General features: G+C 35.9%; 1 protein-coding gene across 5 annotated transcripts in view; it reads left to right on the forward strand.

Annotated features, from left to right (window-relative positions):
- Positions 1–21,188, forward strand: part of LOC100647887 (transcription factor AP-2-epsilon) — a 198,533-nt gene that overhangs the window by 171,634 nt on the left and 5,711 nt on the right. For all 5 annotated transcript variants that reach the window (XM_048414478.1, XM_048414479.1, XM_012315183.3 and 2 more), the window contains 2 exons: positions 10,404–10,602; positions 17,932–18,050. In XM_048414478.1, the coding sequence (XP_048270435.1) occupies positions 10,404–10,602; positions 17,932–18,050 (318 nt within the window). The remainder of the gene's footprint in view (positions 1–10,403; positions 10,603–17,931; positions 18,051–21,188) is intronic.

A 21,188-nucleotide genomic window follows, 5' to 3' on the forward strand; every position in this document is an offset into this window, starting at 1 on the left:
TTCATAGTCACAGCTATCGCAGATAAATTAAGAAAAAGAAAGAAGCCTTTAATCTGTCGGGAATAGCCTTAGTAGGAAAAATATTAACTGAAACGAGACTATCCAAAAACGTACATTGATTTTTCTTATATCAAAATTTATACATAATGTAAAAAATATAAAGAACATAATACGATCTGTTCTGATTTTCGTTCCAATCTACTATGGTAGCAAACGCGTTAACAGCAAATGATAAAACTTCCCGACAAATTTAATCAACAAAATCAAAATTTATTCACAATATAAAAAATATAAACAACATAATACGATCTGCTCTAGTTTTCGTTCCAATCATGGTAGCAAACGTGTCAACAGCAAATGATAAAACTTTCCGACAAATTCAAGCCTATCAAACAGTCCTAGACTAATCGAGGACATTCTCAAGCGTGCTCGGTAAATCGATTTCAATCGAATGAAAGTCGAGTCAAGAATCAGCGGTAAGTGGCTTTTTGACATTGTTCCGTTGGAAAGGAGTGGAATTGTCGGGCTGTCGCGTTAGACGGATGAAGGGCGGCCACCATCTTTGTGCAAGGGCGAGCCAACCTTTTAGAATCAAGGCCTAATGAAATTAACGAGGACCAGTGGCGCGTTGCCCTCAGGCCAGGTGGATCCCTGCCTCGCGATTACACCCCTGTCGTGCCGTGTCTTGCCGTGCCGTGCGGCAGGGTCGAAAAGTCACACCCCAGTCGCTTGGTGGTAACCAATCAAGGTCGAGAAATAAGTGAACTCGTTCGTACGCGGCGATTGGTTAAGTTTCCGGGACGTTGATTGCCCAGGAAATTGTGCGTGCGCGGGACTCTGCACGTGCGAACTTGGGCCAACCGGCTCAAGGCTATTCTCACTTTTGCAAATTAAGGGCTTTTACGTATGGAATGCATGCAGGTTTTAACATGCGGGTTCGAGATCTCAGACTGGAACGGTAGCATTGGTTTGTTTCAGCGTAGAGATAAAAATAAAATGATGAAAATAATTTTACAAATAAAATATTCTTTTCCTCTGCTACAAGTTATATTGTTTTTGTTTTAATAGTGTTTTGGTAAACGTCAAAAATTGATATCTTTTGTAGAAGGTATTAAAGAGAAAGGGTCTGTTATTAGGGTCAAGGTATTAAAGAGAAGTCTGATGGCTCATACTAATACTATCGACGAGCAATAAACTGATGTTTAATCAATGTAAATGAGGATAATTTTGTAAATGAAATATTTTTCTCTGTGGTACGATTATATCGCTTTATTTATTCCAATAGCGTTTTCATAATTTGTGTATCGAATAAATAATCTTTATACAGATTATTAGAAAGAAAAGGTTAACAGTTTATCATTGATAAAAGTAAGGAGAATTAATCTCGATCAATCTTTTCTAATGTGCAAATAGAACAACAAACTTTTATTTTCGAGATCGATTCTTACATTCATCGCAAACTAAATCCTGATCGAAACTAGTCGTGGAAAGTGTCGGTAATTTTTCATCATACTAGGACACAGTATGAGAAACAGTTTGGGAAGGAAGAAACTGACATGTAATTCCGTATTCGAAAACGAGCATGGCTAAAGTAATGTCCGTAATAGAAACTTTATTCGAATAATTATTCAAACGCACCCTTATTACAACTTTGATTGATAATCAACCATGTAGCACTGTGAGATAAAAATACGACTAAACAAATGATGGGCTTGCAAGAGCAATTAAAACATCACGTTACTCTGGAGAGGATCTTTCGAGCGAGCACGTAAGTACTTGCGTACGTAACTCTTGAAAGATTATCTAAAAGCTGTGATGGAGAAGCGAACGGTAAACGCGAGGTGTATCTGTCGGCTGAATACAAGGAAAGTTTGACAGCTATTTACGTAACGTGAAATTCAGCCTTGAGCAATGATATTTGACATGACAAAATCGACTGACGCATCGATCTACGAAATTTATCATTTTGACAAATGTGTAGACAAATATTTACTTTTGTTTATTTCTATGCGATTGTGATATTCTGCCTATCGCAACCTTTTACTTATGCATTTGTATCATGCTCTTTTGTTAGTTTCGTTCGTGGTAAATCATAGTATATTATGAAATCAGGAGTTTCGTGAACATGAGGTTTAAAGAAGATCAATTATGTTTGTGTCATATCCCTTGACAGGTCTTCAGACGTTATTTAATTCAAAATTAATTTCGCTTTTCTCTAAATATTCTTCTATGAATTGCCTTATGATTTTTTTGTAAATAATTAAGCTAATGTTACCTGTTAGTTGACGTAACGTTATGTCAGATGTTACCCATAGGTAGTTTCTATTTGAGGGAATAGAAATTGAAATTAGAAGAATTTGTCCTTTGAAATGTTTCTTATTCTTAATCATTTTAAAAATTATTCCATCTATTTAATGCGAGAAAGACTTATTTTTTATTCAACCCATGCAGACTGTCACAAAGAACTCTTTAATTTCGTTTCGTAACACAGTGAAAATTCGATCGAACCGGTCGATATATCGATATCCCGAAAAACAGGATCGCATCAGTTATCGGTATATCGAATCGGTATTAACAACTGCTGTCCCGTCTTAATTACAAAGCAACGAAACCGCTCGCGTCGATTAATTTGCGGTTCACACTATGTACACGCTTGCATCCGGCCGCGAATGTATTAATTTATCAATACACCTGTGTAATAATCGCGTTATGTAATCGTGCCATAAATCATAAATGTACGCGTTCACCGGATCGACTCATTAAAATCATGGACATTGGCAATTGCATCCACTAGTAATGATTTCTCTAAACAACCCCGGGGCTATAGATAATAGCGGATCGTTGTGGATCATGGTTCGTGAAGTTTCTTCTCGTACGGGCGACGATTGATAAATCGACGATCACTCCGGAGTAATCGCCTTTTCTCTGGCTAACTTTTCACTGGCACCGACGTATATATTTCACCGACTGATCGCTTTCGCAACTTTTGTCTTTTTTTCTCTTTTCTTCTCTTTTCTTTTTCTCCCACTGTTTCGATTTCTTAATAGAATTTTTACCTTTTAACAGCTTTGTTCGCCATCAATCTTGGCAAGTATCGCGGCGATAACGGTTTTATTACCAGCTTCAAATTAGCAACCAAACGTGATTATTGGAGTGATTAATGCAATTTGATGTAATCGTTCGATATAGCCATCCTTGTGATTTTACTGTGTTTGAAGAAGTATCGTTTCTGTATTCCGATTAATGCTAGTAATATTTCCTTTTGATATTTTAATTTCGTTTCTCAATGTTTAAACATGAAAGAGATTTTTTGCTACATTGAAACCATGTTCTTCTTTTTTTTATTGTATACATATAATGTTCTTTTAGATAGAAAAACAGCACCTCTGACATTACTCGATACTTCAATATTCTTAGCTAAATAGAATTTTGTATACATATACAGCTATATATTACATATTCAAATATCGATCTCAAATGCTATTCGCTGAAAAGAAATGAATTATGTAGTTCTTAGCTTTAGTTTACGTATCAGTGCTTTCCAAGAATACATATAATTTCTAATTACATCATTATAATTTCTAATTACAATGATTCATCTATAATTCATCGATGGACGTTGCGTTATAAAAATATGAAAAATAGGAAGTAGAATTCTTTAGCAATATTTTGCTATACATTTTCTTTTTTCAAGCATGATTATAAATCTTTGCATAATTATTAGTGTTTTTGTTACTTCTAACAGAATCAGTTTCTTAAATATGTATTCATTCACTTCGTTATAGATCTTAGACTCGCAACGTTTGAAATTGCGTAGTTCCTCGCGTGTTCTCATCAAAACATTCAAATCAAACTGAAGCTTTATCTTAGAAATATTGTATTTTTATTATTATTTTACAGTAGATAAAACCAAGGAAGGTTTAAACATGAAAGTAGCCGGATTCACGGATATACATACTTCCTTTCTTCTCCTGCATGATTTTGTAATCGGGAAAAATGTAGCTATCACATCCGGTCATTAGCCGTTAAAATGATAATTGTGCTCCTGTTTTTTGTCACGCTATGAACAATTTTAATGCCGCTGGAACTTGATTCATGTAAAAACGTGTCGTATTCCTGCACTGAGTGTTTCATTCAGAACCGATGGTTTAAATTGTTCTTGGACGAAGCAAATATCTTATTTAGTAGATTGACCAGTTTTCTTTAATAACAGCTTAATGATACCTAACTCTTTTAACTCTTTTGAACTCGATTTTGAAAAACTGCTCTAGAACTATTAAAGATTTCAGGTCAAGTATAGTATCATTTGAACTTTCCGAATTTCGAAACATCTTGTAAGAGAAACCTTTGATTAACTACTTAAGCAAACTAACCAGAAGAATAAGCTCAATTTTAGTTTTACACTATCGATAACTAAGACAAAAATCAATTTTTTGATATTTCTCTTTGCAAAAAGACTTAAGAAACAATCGCATAATATCCTACCATATGTTCAGTCAGAGATTCAGAAGCAAAATACTTGCTTCGCGCGCGTTATTTAAATTAAGGCCCATTATCGTGAACTTCCTGCCAATAACTTCTACGAAACGCATTCACGACCGTGTGTGGGTACATTCTCGGTAAATTACCGGAGATTTGCCTTCTGTCCTCCCCAATAGGATAGAAGCGTGCATCTGTACAGGTAGAAATTCCTTGTGCACCGTTTGACCATCGAAGTTGCTTCATTGACGGCCAACATGTTCCGGTCGTTGTGCTCCCGTTTGCTTCTCGATCGTTTCCGCTGGAATGAAAATTGTACCCCTTACACGAACCACGATCGCCATTAGCTATAACTAGTACGCGTGTAAAGGTGCTACCGAAGTGGCAATCTGTTCTTTCGTACATCCTCCATGACGATCCCCTTTCTTTTCTCTCTCAATTCTGTTCAAACCTAATCTTTTGATATATTGCAATGAAAGAATTGGCAATTTCTTTCCGGAATAATTTTTAGACATCTTTTAAGCACCTTTTTCGAGTGTTTGGAGATAGATATTTGCAGGATAAACTGTACGGTTTAATCGAGAAGTTCATTATCATATAATTATATATAATTTCAATTATATAAAATCTGCATTCAGGAAACCGTAAGTCATTCTACGTTCTAGTATGAATAACATTACGACTTCCTAATGCAGATGGGATTACTGCAACATGAAACATTTGCATTTTATCGACGAGATTAACAACACATGTCTTGCAATTAATTTTTTTTCTCTATGATTTTCATTCTGGTTCTATTTCGAAAATAAAAAATATAGCGAAAATTAAATATTTTTTAAAACGGTTTTTCCTATATTTTCCTATGTCTTATAAGGAACTCGTGATGAGTAAAAATAGAATTTTAAAAAAGTCATCGAATTCGAAATAACATGCGTGATATATTCTAGACTGGATGCATGCCAGAAAATTAACTGCAATAAGTTTATTCTTGATCACCCTTGGGACGTTTTTAAATCTTGCTTGGATCGTATTTTCATATTTAATTAGACAGTAAATGACGAATGATTTATGCGTATCACGTACAGAAATCGCGCATGGATCGATGTTTGCTGTGTTGAAATCCACCAGCGTTCAAAAAATAGAAACTTCAAGATATGCAAAATCTTTGACACGTGTGTGCGATAATGAGAGCGATAACGAGTAATGACAGAGCGAGGCTGTGTTAATGGATAGGTATATTTAAATCGTCTTACTTTTAATGTCGCTGATTTCTTTGAAGCTACTCAATTAGACATTGAAATGTGAAAATTACGCATAGAATATGGTTACTAGAAATCAGAAAATTAACGATTGTTAGATGCTACTTGATGTTATTAACTTTGATCTGATATATAATTTAGTTAATTTGATTTGTCAGAAGAAATGATTATAAAACAATTTGTTGCATTAAAATACAAGAACAGGACTGTATTAAAATATTTTTTAAATCCACGCATATTTGCGACACGAAGAAGCAATTAGGAAATTTCTCTTCTTTAATCTTTTATTTCGATGCATCGTAAAAGAAGACAGAAAGTTTCAACAAGAGAAAATATTGCCACATAATTATCAACAGACTTCATGATTACGCTACGCGTTATCAAACTGTTCGCTAGATAATGTCACTCCATTGTAACTTTCTCAACAGTATAATAGCATTCCAACGTGGAAACGCGCCCACGGTTTACGTTTTGCTACAATCTACCTGTCAGACGGTTGTTTCGTGCCCGAGATCCAATGATGTCAATGAAAGAAGTTTTATTCAGACTCCCGATCAAACAGCAGCGACGATTTATCGCTGTTCGAGAGCTTAATTGACTACCCACGCTTCGCAGTCCCGCTGATCCCACGTCTCCGACAAACAATCATTCCTTCTCTTATCAATGAAAAATATTAAGTCGGAGTATCATTGCGAAAATAATCTCGCAATGAAATTTTAATCATGATGAAGTATGATGATGTAAAAGTAGATAATTCCATTTTGTTTCTTTTTTATTAATTAATCTTTACGCGTTGAAAATATGAAAGTATAAAAGCTTGGAACTTTGATATTTTTAAAAACTTGCAAACGTGCGAATGTTTATTAAGAATATAATACTCCAAAATTACCATTGATTTCAAAATTAATCTCAGATGAAAGAATTCTAAAACGAATCAAAGTGTTTATCATCGTCCGAACAATTAAAGAAATCATTGTCACTATTACTTTCATTGCCATCAGTTAGGTCGTTACCACGTAGAATCGTCTGGCGCTAATTATCGCCTCTGATTATTGCTATGTTACAAACACTGTAATTAACATAAACGTAGGTTGCATGTAGCCCTGCAGAAGCTATAGAACTAGCCGTTTTCACGGCTCTAGAAGTCGTGATCAAGGGTCTTAGCACTTTTGTTTGATCAACTCCGGTAATATATCCACGTTGGTCGAGTGACAAATTATCTGGTGGCGACTTCCTAGACGTTATCTCGGGCTAAAACAAGACACCGCCGATCCCGGGATACAGAGGCGAGGATGTTGCCGTAGATACATGTCTTCTATACCGGTCCCTCGTCAAATAGAGTGTAAAGGATGAATGAAAATCTCATTAGTCGACTAAATTTCGAATTTATACGGAAAATTTACAGCACGGTGACGTTTTTTCTTTTTCTTTTTTTTTTTTTTTTTTTATTCCGAATGATCATGCTTTCGCTGTCGTCCTGTGATTCTACAGCAGTCTTTTGTATCTGCCTTTGATTCATGGGACATTTTGTTTGTTATTTAGACCTCTATATATGGATGAAAATGGAAGGGTAATAACTTGAGAAAATAAGTGAATTATTACTGTCGATTACTTAACTACGCCTCTATATAAACAGAATTAATTAGCATCGATTAAAAATCGATGTTATTTATTTATAGTAATTACATATCGATTCCTACGAACTTTAATAACTTAGTAATAATATCTACCGCCGTTCTTGATAACAAATTAGTGATAATATGTAAATCGAGGCACAATCTGTTCAGTGTAAAACGCAACGATAAAGAGAACATGGAGTTTAAAAAGGAAAAAAAGCGGAATGTTAGGTTTTTTCGAGTACACCTGCTGACAATTTGCAAATCATCATCGTGAATGAATTTCAACATATAATTTCAATCGCCATTCGTTGCATTGCCATTTAGTTAAGGTCGATAGCGAAAGGATCAAGTACTTTGGTAACTTTGTTCTTTAGATTCTAGACAGAACGCATTTGCCATAATAACGAAATATTTCGGCTATTTTCTTTCTTTTAACCGATTCGAATGTAGAGTTAACGAGAAATCATCGCTGAAAAACGGCATCGATGAAAATGTCATAGAACCGTTTATTCCTGCCCGTGGCCGTTGAATTAACCGATACATGCCTTTGTAATTAACTCACGATCGATTGACCGATAGCGGTCTCATCGATGAGTGAGACCGTTTCACAATTCACATCGGCGAAAGGTTAAAACAACCCTCTATAATTACACGTTTTACAGGACTACGTTTTACCGTGACCAACGTAAGCAAAGCATGAGTTATTCCTATTAAATAAATTAATGCACCTTCCAATGCCGTTACCGAGATGAAGATAACAGGCTAAGATAACTTGAGAAACACTTCGAAGATAGCCACAGCGTTCCTTCCTTCTATCTTTTTTCTCTCGCTTCGAATGATTTCTTCTGACATTTGATATTACGATTGTGTACGATGGTCCGTGAACCACATGTAGCTTTCCAAGTAGACAAAGTAGGTAAAGTAAGTAAAGTAAAGAATCTTTAAACGAGTGGGATTGATAAAAAATGAAAATGGAAATAGCGTAATAGCTAGCGATCGTGATCGATAATTGAATTCGATCGCCAAAAGCGTCGAATATTTAATTTCTCTACACTCAGAGCACTCGAATTGCAAAATTGATACGGTGAAAGTTAGAAAGTAAGGAAATATGTAATTTTAGTTCTTTCACTGTTATAAAAATTATTAATGCATAAGTCTATGTATCTTTCGTTCAAATGTATCTTTCTTCGAGCTACGAAATTGTCTGGTCAGTTTCATCGACAGACTGCTTACCGTTACACGATTTTCTACCGCTTCATTCTCGAGATTACGATTTATAAGCGCGGAACAAATCCACGTCGACCTATTTGGTTCGCGTAGAAATTTATTACCCGCTTGACCCGGCCGATCGAGACGTCGTTGTGGATTGATTCTACTTGACAACTTGTTTGCACTCTCTTCCTCTTTCCCTCTCCTGCTGTGCTTTCTCTCTCTCTCTCTCTCTCTCTCTCTCTCTCTCTCTCTCTCTTTCTCTTATGTGTTTTCACATACACAAACGCTATACAAACGAATTACGTGTCAATCCAAATCAAATCTCAACCAGATAAATGGTATTGTATTATAACATACGCGGGTATTCTATGATACAATAAATTTCACCAGATTTCTGCGGCAAGAATTGGTATTTGTAATAACATGGAAATCAGAATACTGGAAAATATTTCTACTATCCCTAATTATGATATTTCAAACATTAAAAATTATTTTGATGGTGGCAAAGTTCCCGCTAAATATTTTCAATTTAAGTTCAGAAAAACTGTTACGTTCAGAATTAAAGCGCTAAAACCAATGCGACGTACGATGTACTATAAACCTATGTTCCACTCGAACCATCGAAAGCTGAACGGAACTTTTATGCGTAAAACCTAAACATTATACGAAAATAAAGAACGATAAAAAAGCGGCATAGTTCGTTGTTGTATTACAATATTTTTCAGCAACAATTTCGAAGATATCGGTTTAAAACTAGCGTTCGTTTTAAACGGCTATAAACCATAGGTATACCTCATGATCGAGCGAAGCCAACGATGAAGAGTTTCAAGTTATAAGTTGACCATCGATTTGCCTTGTAATAACACAGCTTTGTCCGAACCCCGCGGCCTTATATTAAGCATTCCAGAGCAACGATGCAATAATGCGGGACTATCGGTGCATAGAAACGAAAACAGGACGAGGTACGGCGAATTTAAAATATTTCGCGGAGGATATTGCTCCGATATCATGGTTGTGCACCTATACAGATAGACTTGGACCGGGTATAAGGTAATTTCAGAAGAACCTACGGTTTCGGTATTCCTTATCGGCCACTCGTTAAACCCTCTTTGACCTTTTATGGGAACAGAACACTGTATTCTTAAGTGGATTATTGCCTTCCTTTCGTCAACGAAGCAACATTAATTGGACAATATTTTGCGAAATAGAATAATTTGTTTCATTCGCTGTTTCGAATGTTATTTTTACTTTTTGTGATCTCAGAAAATGAACATGGGAAATAGAATATGGGGAACAGAAAATGACAATGAAAACGTGGGAAGCAGAAAACGATAACGAATGACAAGCATTAGATATGTACGATATGTGTGATATAAATAACACACCTGATGTATCTCAAAGTTTGCATTTATGAAACTAACATGTTTTTACTATATAAATAATATCGAGCACTTTACCGAACATTTAACCGACTGTATCAGCAAGTTTAAACACTTGGTTTTAAAAAACATCTTTACATTTACATTCATCGTATCCTGAGAAACATCGTTAAACACGAGGCTAAGATTCACAGGCATCGATCTAAAATGCCACATTTCAATTGCTTAGAATTTCAAAAAAACGATCAGAAATTTCTTAAACCTTACATGATACCGCAGTCTCGATATCCTTCGATACGTTTTAATCGATAAACGTTCATTAGTACATCGACTTCATTTGCATCGTAAATTAAAATGTTGAACCACTTTCTCGTCCCAGTACATCGGTTAATTGGTTTCCAATCGTTGAAACGCATAATTCTCAGATGTAAAGGTGGGTTGTTCGTTTGTTGTAGACATGAAACCATCGGACAGGAGTGAGAAGGCGATGCTAAGTGGGAACGCGCAGCCTTCGGACGTGTTCTGTTCGGTTCCAGGACGATTATCGTTACTAAGCAGCACCAGCAAGTACAAAGTTACGGTAGCCGAGGTACAAAGACGACTATCGCCACCGGAATGCTTAAACGCGAGCCTCCTCGGTGGAGTCTTACGGAGGTAAGATATTGCTTTGAAACTGTCACTGTCTGTACCAGCTCCTCGTTTGCATAATACAATTTTATAAGGAGATTAGCCCCGTCCGTAGTAAGACAGTGACGCGACGTTGTTACACGACGTGCCGTTACACTCCGAGCGACGAACCATCGTGAAAACCTCAACTCTTTCACTAAAACATTCGATGCAACTACGTATTTTTCATTTCGTTTTAAAGGCTATTTCAACATTATTTTAGTTCTGTAACGTACGATGTAGAAACTTTAATATGACGAATTAAACTTCATATCGGTGGTATAATATTAACGCAGATAATTAAAAATTATAATCGAGTTGAATTTATAATTATACGATATACTAAACTTGATCTCATCGCTACCTACGCGTGGTAATCAAAATCTAGAAATTGAATTATCTGGTGGCAGACAAACTACCATTTCCTCTTACTCAAATTAAGTAGTACGTGTTAAGTATTTTAACGGTATCGCTTGATGCTCACCGATACATTACCTAAAGAGAGACGCGTAGGAACGATGCGAAACACGAGACACCGTGTTGCTGTGAATAACATAAACACTTCCGGACATTTGTCGTTGGCGGTAGAAACATCCGAGAAGGTTATACCATCGTAAGGTAACAATGGCCTGGACCAGGGAATAGTCACGGAATAACCAGAGAATAGTCAAAGAATCGAGATACCGATACGTTTAACCGTTACGAGACTTCATCCAGTCAGTTAATTAATAAACGTGCGTTCGCTTCATTCGGCCACCTCTTACTCGAGCACGGACAGCCGGCTGATTTATGAGTTTCTCCCTTGGAAGCGGGAAGAGCCGTTCTTTATCTGATTCACCATTTTACTCGGCCAGAACATTATCCGTTGCGCAATGCTTTATCACCAAAGGCGTGGATAAATCACCGGTACCTACGGCCGGATGTATCTCACGCACGTGAAACGTATACATATAGAATATACGCAAACTCGTACGTGGATCAGTGTATGACGCACGCGGTGTGTTCGACTTTTTGCTCGAGGAATCACCGATTACAAACGAAAGAGAGATCTGACTGATTGTGAGATTTAACTCCGAGCTACGTACAGCCAGCCGTAATAAATAGTAATAGAAAGTTGTTCGTCTTTGTCGCTCCTGATATGCGAGACTTTAACGGCCACGTGGAGGAAACAGTGATGCGAGTCAATGCTTCCACGTTCGCGGAAATACGAAGGTTTGATTGCCGTGTTTAAATGGAGGGTAGTATGATTTAACGTGTCTGCGTCTGGATAATTTCTGTAGAACGTATCAAAGTTGTTAGGGATTATAATTTTTATGGGATCAAAGTGAAGAATTAGTGCCAACTGCGATATTTTGTTATTATAATCAAACAGAATTCTGGTCGTAGGGATTTAACATTGATGGTCGTTGCTATATCTATATAATCGTGAGTGATCGATCAGTGAATGAATAACGATCCACAACTCATGAAGTCGAAACATCGAATACCGTTACCATGCTTTAACGTTAACAACAAAATTAATCACAAAGCGCTAAACAAGAATTTCAGTTACTGGACACAACCGTCACAAAACCATTACGAAACCCGTGTTTGCCTTCTTTGAAGTTCTTCTCCATACAAAACACTCGTGAATGCTTCGAATCATTCAGAAATCCACGCTTCTCTCGTCGCGGCTGTAACAAGCACCGATCAAACGAACAAAAACAGTTGTAACGTTCTCCACCCGCCTACGCGCGCAAACTCGTAGATGGCTAACTACCCATAAAACGTAGCCCACGGCCTCTCGCGGTTAGGATTATCCGCGGATCGAACCTCAGCAAATTCCACGAGAGCGCGAGGTGGATAAGTGGGGGTGGAGGAAAAAAGGAGAACGCTGAATAAACTGCCAATAAAGCGGCCGATCTATCCCCGATGCAAATGAGACATTAATAATTGCATAGCTTCGAGTGTCAATTCCTGGTTGTACGAGCAGCCCTCGGGCTGGCAGCGTTACATTCGACGCACACCGCAGACCGCGACGATATAATTCATCCATTCGAATAGCGATCTGGCTGATAATTACACGCGCCGGGTTCTCTTGCCACCATACATTTCTACCGTGCCCATCTGCCTTTCTTTTGTCTCTCGTGTCCGCCTCTCTCCACCTCGCCAGTCCTTATAGTCAACTCCTGTTTCTCCGCGACGAGTTCCCTACCTTCACGATGGATTAAGGTTTACGATCGACACGGCTTTTACGCTACGAGTCCAAAAGAACGATCATGCGTTCATTTCCGAGACGTAGCCACTTTCAAATTGCCAGAAATTATAATCGCATCTCGCCCGATCGATAAATATTTTATTAATCGTCAAAACGCGCGACGATTCTGAAATTCGCCTCTGCGGTGATGATTTTAAAGCGGAACTGAGGGAACAGGAGGTTGCTAGTTCGGTAGTTGTATATGATCAAGGATTTTGATACATGATTTTATCGGATGCAAGGAAAAAATATATGACTATTTGATGAACTATTGGTGACTACAATTGATTCTGATGTAACTATAGTAGAGTTTAGCGACGATGCATAAAGGTATAAGCTTCGTGTGAGCTGCTACATTAATTTAAATCAACACGCGTTCATTTTTGACAAAGTGGACTCCCGAGAAAAATAAAATATCCCGTAAAATTAAATGAATTGTAATTTTTCTTACTTTGTTAGCCGTTATTAAATAAGATACGTGCTAATTATGTATCACATCCCTCTTAGATATAAAGAAAGATAAACTCGTACGGGTCATAAGCTGTAAGCGCAATTGACATTTTAACAATTCTTTACGATGATGGAACGCCACTAACTTCTTTTCGCATTTAAATTACGAGTGATTATGTCTGAAAAGCTATTCAGATTCCACGGTATATCGTATAATGATCGTGCAAATGTTTGTCGAAGTGGTGCAAAAAGTTTACGCACCTCGTAGCCGGGAAACGCAACTACACGCGCGTTTTTCACGCGGCAATCGTAAAAGTCCATTCGAACGTATGTTTTATTCATAATTTCACGTTTCATTTTCGTATCTGACCGTTCCCACAATTGGTTAACGACTTTTCAAATTACTGTCGAGTACCAACCAATTTTGCATTGTAGTTTTTGTGTTTTAACGCGAAACATCGTCGACAATAAGACATAGTTATCATTAGTTTCAGCAACCACGAAAATCATCTGTAAAACTGTAAATACATACGTCTCTTAAGCAATATACAAATGGCACGAAGTTTTAAGCTTTATGATCGGATAATCTTTACTTGCCAATTTTATTTTTCTTTCGATTACTAAAGATTTCTCTCATGGTGAACGTCTATGTTATTTGTAAAATTTAAGGAGATTTTAAAAACTTTATAATTATATAGCTAGCGCTGCTTAAAATTATCGTTCTTTTAACATTTCTTAAGCATTTTAAAACATAAGCATAAAAAGAAACGGCGATAGCTTCTTAATTTGAATAGATAGTGTAAACGATAACAGTTACATTGAGAAATTATTTTTAAATAGTTATTTGATAGCACCATAAATTTTCTTACATTTTTCCTCCCTCTTGTTTATCTATTTCTTCTACTTTCTCCTCTTTCGAATTGCGTTGCATCTTTATGACCAAACAGAGTTTTACGATCGACAGTTATATTACATTTCAAAAGATCCTCCAGATACGATTGTTTGTATTAGGAATGTCGGATAATTTAAGCATCGCCGATTATTTGAAAAAAGATTGATGTTCATTCGTCGGTCGTATTACAGATTGTTTTCTTCATCTATTATCTTGTATCGCTTCGTTCGAGCATTCGTAGTCACAGGATTTATTACGATTTCGAAAAAACAGCACGGTTCAAATAGTCCAAATTAAATCATTTAAAAAACGCTTGAGAAATAAAAAATTGCTACGCTTAATTAGCATTAATGACAGCTGCGAATAATTAAATATCATGTTAACTCCTAACAATAAATAATTTTAAACTCATACGGTCTTATTCGCTAAAGAAAAAAGAAGATATCAAATTTCTGTAATTCAACCTGTAGTTCATAAATCGTCAACTACGTTTGTACAACAACAAACTAGAGAGTTTTTGGTCCCTCTTTCTACTTCCTTGAGTTTTTCTCTCGCTTTTTGTTACTACTTATATTAATATACTCGAAACACAAAAAATAACAGATATTAGTGGAGAACACTTAAATGAAATTACATCAATTTTTTAAGAATGAGAAGATACATTTTATTAATAAAAACAATGTTCTCCTATATCTGATAATTTTTATACTGCTTTTTCATTCTATAATAAATTCGATCACGAAGGATTCATTGATTTATCAACAGCACTCGACAGTCGCAGAGTTTAACGATTAACGATGCCAGTAGTCGAGGACGTTTCGAGTAATCAGGGGTGTTGCAGGGTGTCCTAAAGTTCATATCGGGGGAGAATCGAGTAGGGAAGGGCGCGAAGAAGATCGTGGAAATCTCGGGGAAGCAGATCGCTGAAGAAGAGTGAGAATCGTTCTCGGGACAAGACTGTGTAATGAGTAGAGAATTGCTCTCGTCACGTACAAAGGAATCACTATATAATAAATATATGGGGATACTGCCATCACTCGAACATAGCGTGAAACACTCACGGGCGAGTCGAATGGAAGGACGAACGCACAAGTGGAAGGACATCGGGTTGCATAAAACGAAGTTCTCTTTGGATTACGGAGCAGTAGTAAATGTCCTGACACCGATGATAATTACACAGTTTATGTCAGGATAATCGTGCGTTAATGCACACGCCGTGAGAAACGATATATTTTTATCAGCGAGTGTTAATTACAACGAGAGAAGAACCGTGACATTAACAGGATGCGTACGTGCTTTTAACTGCTCACGAGGAAATACTTGAACCAACGATATTGCGTTAGTGACTTATGACGCGTGACTCTTTGGTTAAATTCGATCTTCCGTTAATTTAGTGGATTTTTTTATGCAAAGTAATTTTTATTTACGCAACAGTACAAAATTCTTCGAAAAGTTCGAATTTATACTGTACATTTGCATTCTTACGAAGATTCGTAGCTGTTTTAGAATTGAAAAAAGATGCTTTCTATATTTTAAGCAGACATTAAATGAAGGTTACTAGTCATGTGATACTTCAACGCTATCTGTATATAAATCTATGAGAAAGAATATTATAAATTTCATCTATCAGAACTGAATACAAACACCAGCGATATAAAATAGAATACGTCACTTCTCGAAATCGAGAACAATAAACCAGAAAATAAAAATCTCGTATCGTCCTGTTGAAATTCAATTAAAGCTTTCAGTTCGACTGGTTCTACAATGAAACATCAAAAGATATAAAAAAAAGGAACGTTTGATCGTCCGTGGAGGTAGCACAACGCACAACAGGTTTATCGTGACCAGTAAAACGCTATCTGATCCCCGAAAGTATAAACGTTCACAAATTACCTGAGGAATTTCTCTGGAACGAAGGTACACTTCTAAATCAAGTTTCGGTCGGTATATACGGCCGCATCGATGGGGGTTACAACGTGCATAAATTATAGATAAAAGATGATATCGTTGTGTTTACACTGATGCTTCTAAGATCCTCCCAAGAGACTATCATCGAAACGTACATTATTATTTACATGTATTCGGACGAAGTGTACCTGGATTTAATGGAAAACTAATGATTAGAAGCACTAGTTTCTGGACTTACTATTACGTCCTTGCTTGATAAATGAAGACCGCAGGAGAAAAATTTGATAACTACAATTTTGTTAACAGACTATACATTTATAAACTAGAAATTAAATAATCCACAGATAAAGAATTCTACAATTTCGTTAAGTTTTAGTATTAGTTTTTAAAAATCAATTTTATCTGGTTTATAATGTTCTATATTGCGTAAGTGTAAAATCATTACAGACTTTTTCGTCCATTATTTAACGATTAAATTACATCCTGTCAAGGACGAGTAAGTGTCCGGATATTTTTGAGCGATAGAATATTCCAGAGTGTAGATCCTTTCGGCAGATATATTTAAAAAAATTCGTAGCGGTAAAGTGTATTAATTGCCGAGTGAAGCGAAAGATTACCGGATGAACCGGCTACTCAAGCCGAACAAAGGTAGCCGATATGTATAGGTACGTATTACCGTTATATTTCGGTCCACGAATGATGGATGAATAGGGTGTGTTAAGAAGTGCTATCGAATTCTTTAAGATATTCCGCGAAATATACTCGAGAGCCTGTGAAAGGTTTTAGGCTGTTCTATAAGTAGAAGTGCGAGTTTCGTCGTCGTTCTTTTCGGTATTTTTGACGTCTTTCCTTCTGAAATGTTTACTTTGTTCCATTTGAATATTTCTATTCGTAGATCGTTTTGCGCATTTAAATAGAGCTGCAAGAAAAAAACGATGGAATTACGGTATGCTCGTATGTTTGTATGAGATAAAGTATGTAACAGATTTAGAATGAGAATCGAACAGCTTATGAGTCGTCTTCGTAACCTTAATTGAGTGCTAGAGCCATATGTATTTAACCTTGAAATTATATTTTTCTCCAAATTTTTCAAAAACATTTTAACGTGTGATTAATTTTTTATCCAAGCAATTTGTAGGATGGTTGGAAGTTTTTGCAACACGTGAATGCGCATACTTTTGAAAGTAGTATCCTGCTCGGCAAGCGACTTACAAAGTTAAGTTACTCAATCGTCGATGGATGACACGCGTAGTTACGGATTATGCTAATTTTCTTGTTTCTCTATCTCGCTCCCTCCTTCTTCCTAGTTGCTTGTCGATTCCTTTTTTCTTCCGTCAAAGATCACGGCACAGATGATTAATGGGGCAATACCATTTCGAAATTTCAGCGCTCTAAAGCAAGCCTTAGTTTAAAGAGCGAGTTACGAACGCTTTACCGTACAAAGTTACATTTCGAAGAAACGATTGAATTAAAAAATAGAATTATATTTTACTGAATTTACAGGAAAAAACGTACGAATGCAGTAAAATATTTGGATCGTGTAAACGATCAACTAAAGTCGAATAATTATTACAAAAACATGCATTAGCAAGTTTCTTGTTTGTAAATTTATTTTCCTATGACATATCTTTTCATCTCGTAATCTAACATATATTGTGATGCGTAATAAATGCTACCTTTTGTGTTCAGAAAAAGAAAAAGAAATAAACAACTTCGTTTTTTACATTAAAGTATTACATCGAATAATTACGATCATTACAATATTTTATTTCAGATATTATATGTTAATGTAATACTTAAATAATTGTATTTTTTTGTTTATGTTTCGTAGAGCAAAGTCCAAAAACGGCGGACGTCTGCTTAGGGAAAAATTGGAAAAAATTGGGCTAAATTTGCCAGCAGGAAGAAGGAAGGCCGCCAATGTCACACTTTTAACATCCTTAGTGGAAGGTGAGTTGAAATATTGTATTTGTCTAACCATTACACAATAAGACTTACAGTTTAACTAAATAAAAGACATTTTTTAAACACGTTATTGCTCGCGATAATTCAAATGAAAATTAGTGATTGAAAGAAAAATTAAATTCGTATAATTAACTGCATTTAAATTATTTTCCAATCGATGTACGACAAAGTTCTTACAATTTTTTAGGAATTCGATACGAGTTACTTATGCCAGAAGGTTAAGGTTGCAGATGTATAAATCACACATTTAATTATTTTACACAGCGTTTAATTATTTTAATGTATGCCTAACGATTAATGGATCAAAAGCAAGGAAATATTTACATTTACGTAAACGATATTACATTATTAATTCGCAATACATGTCGTTATGTTAATGTCAATATTACCTGCGTATCATTAAATTGATTGAAAAATACTGTTGAACGAGAATTTATAGAAATAAAATTACGAGCATTAAATGAAAATTATCTATTGTGAAAACACATTTATTACAAGATCTGTTACTAAATTTAAAATTAATTAACCATTCCTGTATTTTCCAATTAAGGCCTTTTTCCAAAAAACAATTTACAAATAAAAGAGGCTACCATTTCTAATTGCAATTATCATAGATTACAAGCTACGATTCACCTTTATGATTTATACAGCTTCGGAATTATTCCGATAAAATTGTTCGCGTAAACTGAATGACGTTAAGTACTTTTTAATGGTAGTCAAAGCACGCTCGCGAACATCCAATACAAGATGAGTCAGTTAATCAGGATCATCCCTAGGGATGTCCACTGTTAACCACACTCTTAATAACACACTTTCGATCAACGAGATTGTAGATACATATAAAAGTTGACCTATCCCGACGAAGCTCTAATGACGCGACTGGCGGATTGTTCGAGTGTTGGTGCCGACATTGATTATAATTTATGGTCAATGAGCGTCTACAAAACACCATCTTGACTTTTCTTTCCTCGGCACTGACACATCGCGAAGAATGACCGCGGCATATGTGTGTGCAATCAGCGTGTGTTTTAGCGGTCGGTTTGTCGAGATTCATGGAATATCGTCGACACGATGCTTGTCAACCTATAAAATATAATAATAATGATATCATCTAGCATTTATCTGAATGGAAAAAAGTTCAAGGAATTCAATTCGTCATTTGAATGGCAGTAATATGATAATTTGAGACTTAACCTTTTGGAAAAACTGTGCTTATAATAAGTAATGAAACATTTCTAATGAGCGAACTGCTTGAAAATTATTCTACAATCTATAATGTAAATCACGTTTCAGTAAATTTAATACTCAATTTCTTAGCAACAAATTATTCCCCGTGTCCTATAGAATTAGTGTTCATTATTTATACGTAAGCTAGTTAGTCCAAAAGTCGAATCAAATAGCTGTGTGCTCGAACAATAAACTTCTGCTTCTTTTTAACACTCTGTCGCGACGTAATTTTATTGTACAAGCCAAGAGAATAAAGGACGTAGCTTCTTAATAACGCATAAACCATAGAATCAATTCTATGAAGTTACTGGACCGTATTCCCGGGCTATCCCGTTCAGCGATCTAATTAACTGTCTAGCAACATACAGGTTTTCAAACTCGTTTTGTCGGACATTTAGAATCTTCATTTCTCGATGGCATTTCGAAGACGGAAGTTAATCTCGAAGATACTCTGTTGGAATAACCGCCGTGTGTTCTATACTTCAACTAGTATCTTTTCTTTCTTCCTTTCACTCTTTCTTTTTTCTTATCGTTTTTGCTTCTTCCTTTAATAGCCGCGTATAATATATGAAGAAGAATATAACGAATACGGATACTTGATCATATTCGCTATTATCGATGCTTATTTGAATAACTGGAATAAATATATGGGACACGCTATCGTTGAATAAAATCTAGTTATGTGTTGCACAACGCCTAACCGTGTAGATTTGTAACAGTAAGGAATACAGCACGTTAATTGGAATTCGCTATCGGCTTCTTTCATAGTCTATGAATCGTTCAAACAGAACGTTGGATGTATTCGTGTCCGTTTATCGACTTCGATATTTCCCACTGACTCTCTCTTTATGATATAACGTAGATTAAATTCGGATTTATCAATTTAAAGCAAGTTTATCTTTGTCGCGTTTGTTCGGATATATAAATCCGTGGAGAAACCTGTCTATAATTTTTCTGATTTATAAATATTGCTTTGTAGATTTATGAATATCACTGCAAATCATAGAGAAAAGAAAATTTTTAAATACAATGGACATAACATATAACTATAAATCCATCAATCTGAAGTATATAATTTATGGTACAATTTTTAAACGCTTATAGTCAAAAGCCAAATTCGCTGAATGATATAATATTTCGAAATATCCACGTGCGTCTAGCAGGTACATGGATGTGATAGCCGTGGAAGGAGCCGGTAGAGTGCAGCGAAAGTGTGGGAACCTCCTCTCGAATGGAGGACGTAAACGCACCAGGTGTATAGGTATACTTTGGTCGCATACGATTAACGTATACCTGTGCGTGATTCATGCGTAAATTTGTGCCGTAGAGTGACGCAACCTCGGTTATACACACGACGAAAGTTCGTTTCGCTGTCAGCTTCACCTGGCGCATCGCAACTTTTTGCGTGAAATTCTAATACTTTTTAAAAAATTACATTTACTTTATCAAGATTGTATAAAGATAATGAAATATTTTTATTTTATTTTATTTATCTAGAATAAAAATTATCATTTTTATTTATATTTTTATCATTGCCAATTGATTTAAAAAAGATATTGCTTTAGTTGAATGTTATTTAAGTTAGAAAATGATACGCCATATAAAAGAAATTCCACTTATTTGCGTATCAAATAAATAGAATACGCTATACGACAGTATAAATATGAAATCAGAACACTTCGTATATATACAATACATCATTGCTTCTTATGTACCTATACATATTTTCCGCGTATCGATCGCAATCGAGAGTTTCGACACAGCGCAACCCAGCGGCGAAACCGCAAGCATACTCGTAGCTATCTGTTTGAAGGTACGCGGAAGAGAATCCCCCGAAATTCTTCACCGAGATACGTTACAACAGCAGTATAATTTGCGATCGTTCTCAAAGATTGA

The sequence above is a fragment of the Bombus terrestris genome, chromosome 2 (assembly GCF_910591885.1).
Source record: "Bombus terrestris chromosome 2, iyBomTerr1.2, whole genome shotgun sequence".
In the NCBI taxonomy this organism is placed as follows: domain Eukaryota; kingdom Metazoa; phylum Arthropoda; class Insecta; order Hymenoptera; family Apidae; genus Bombus; species Bombus terrestris.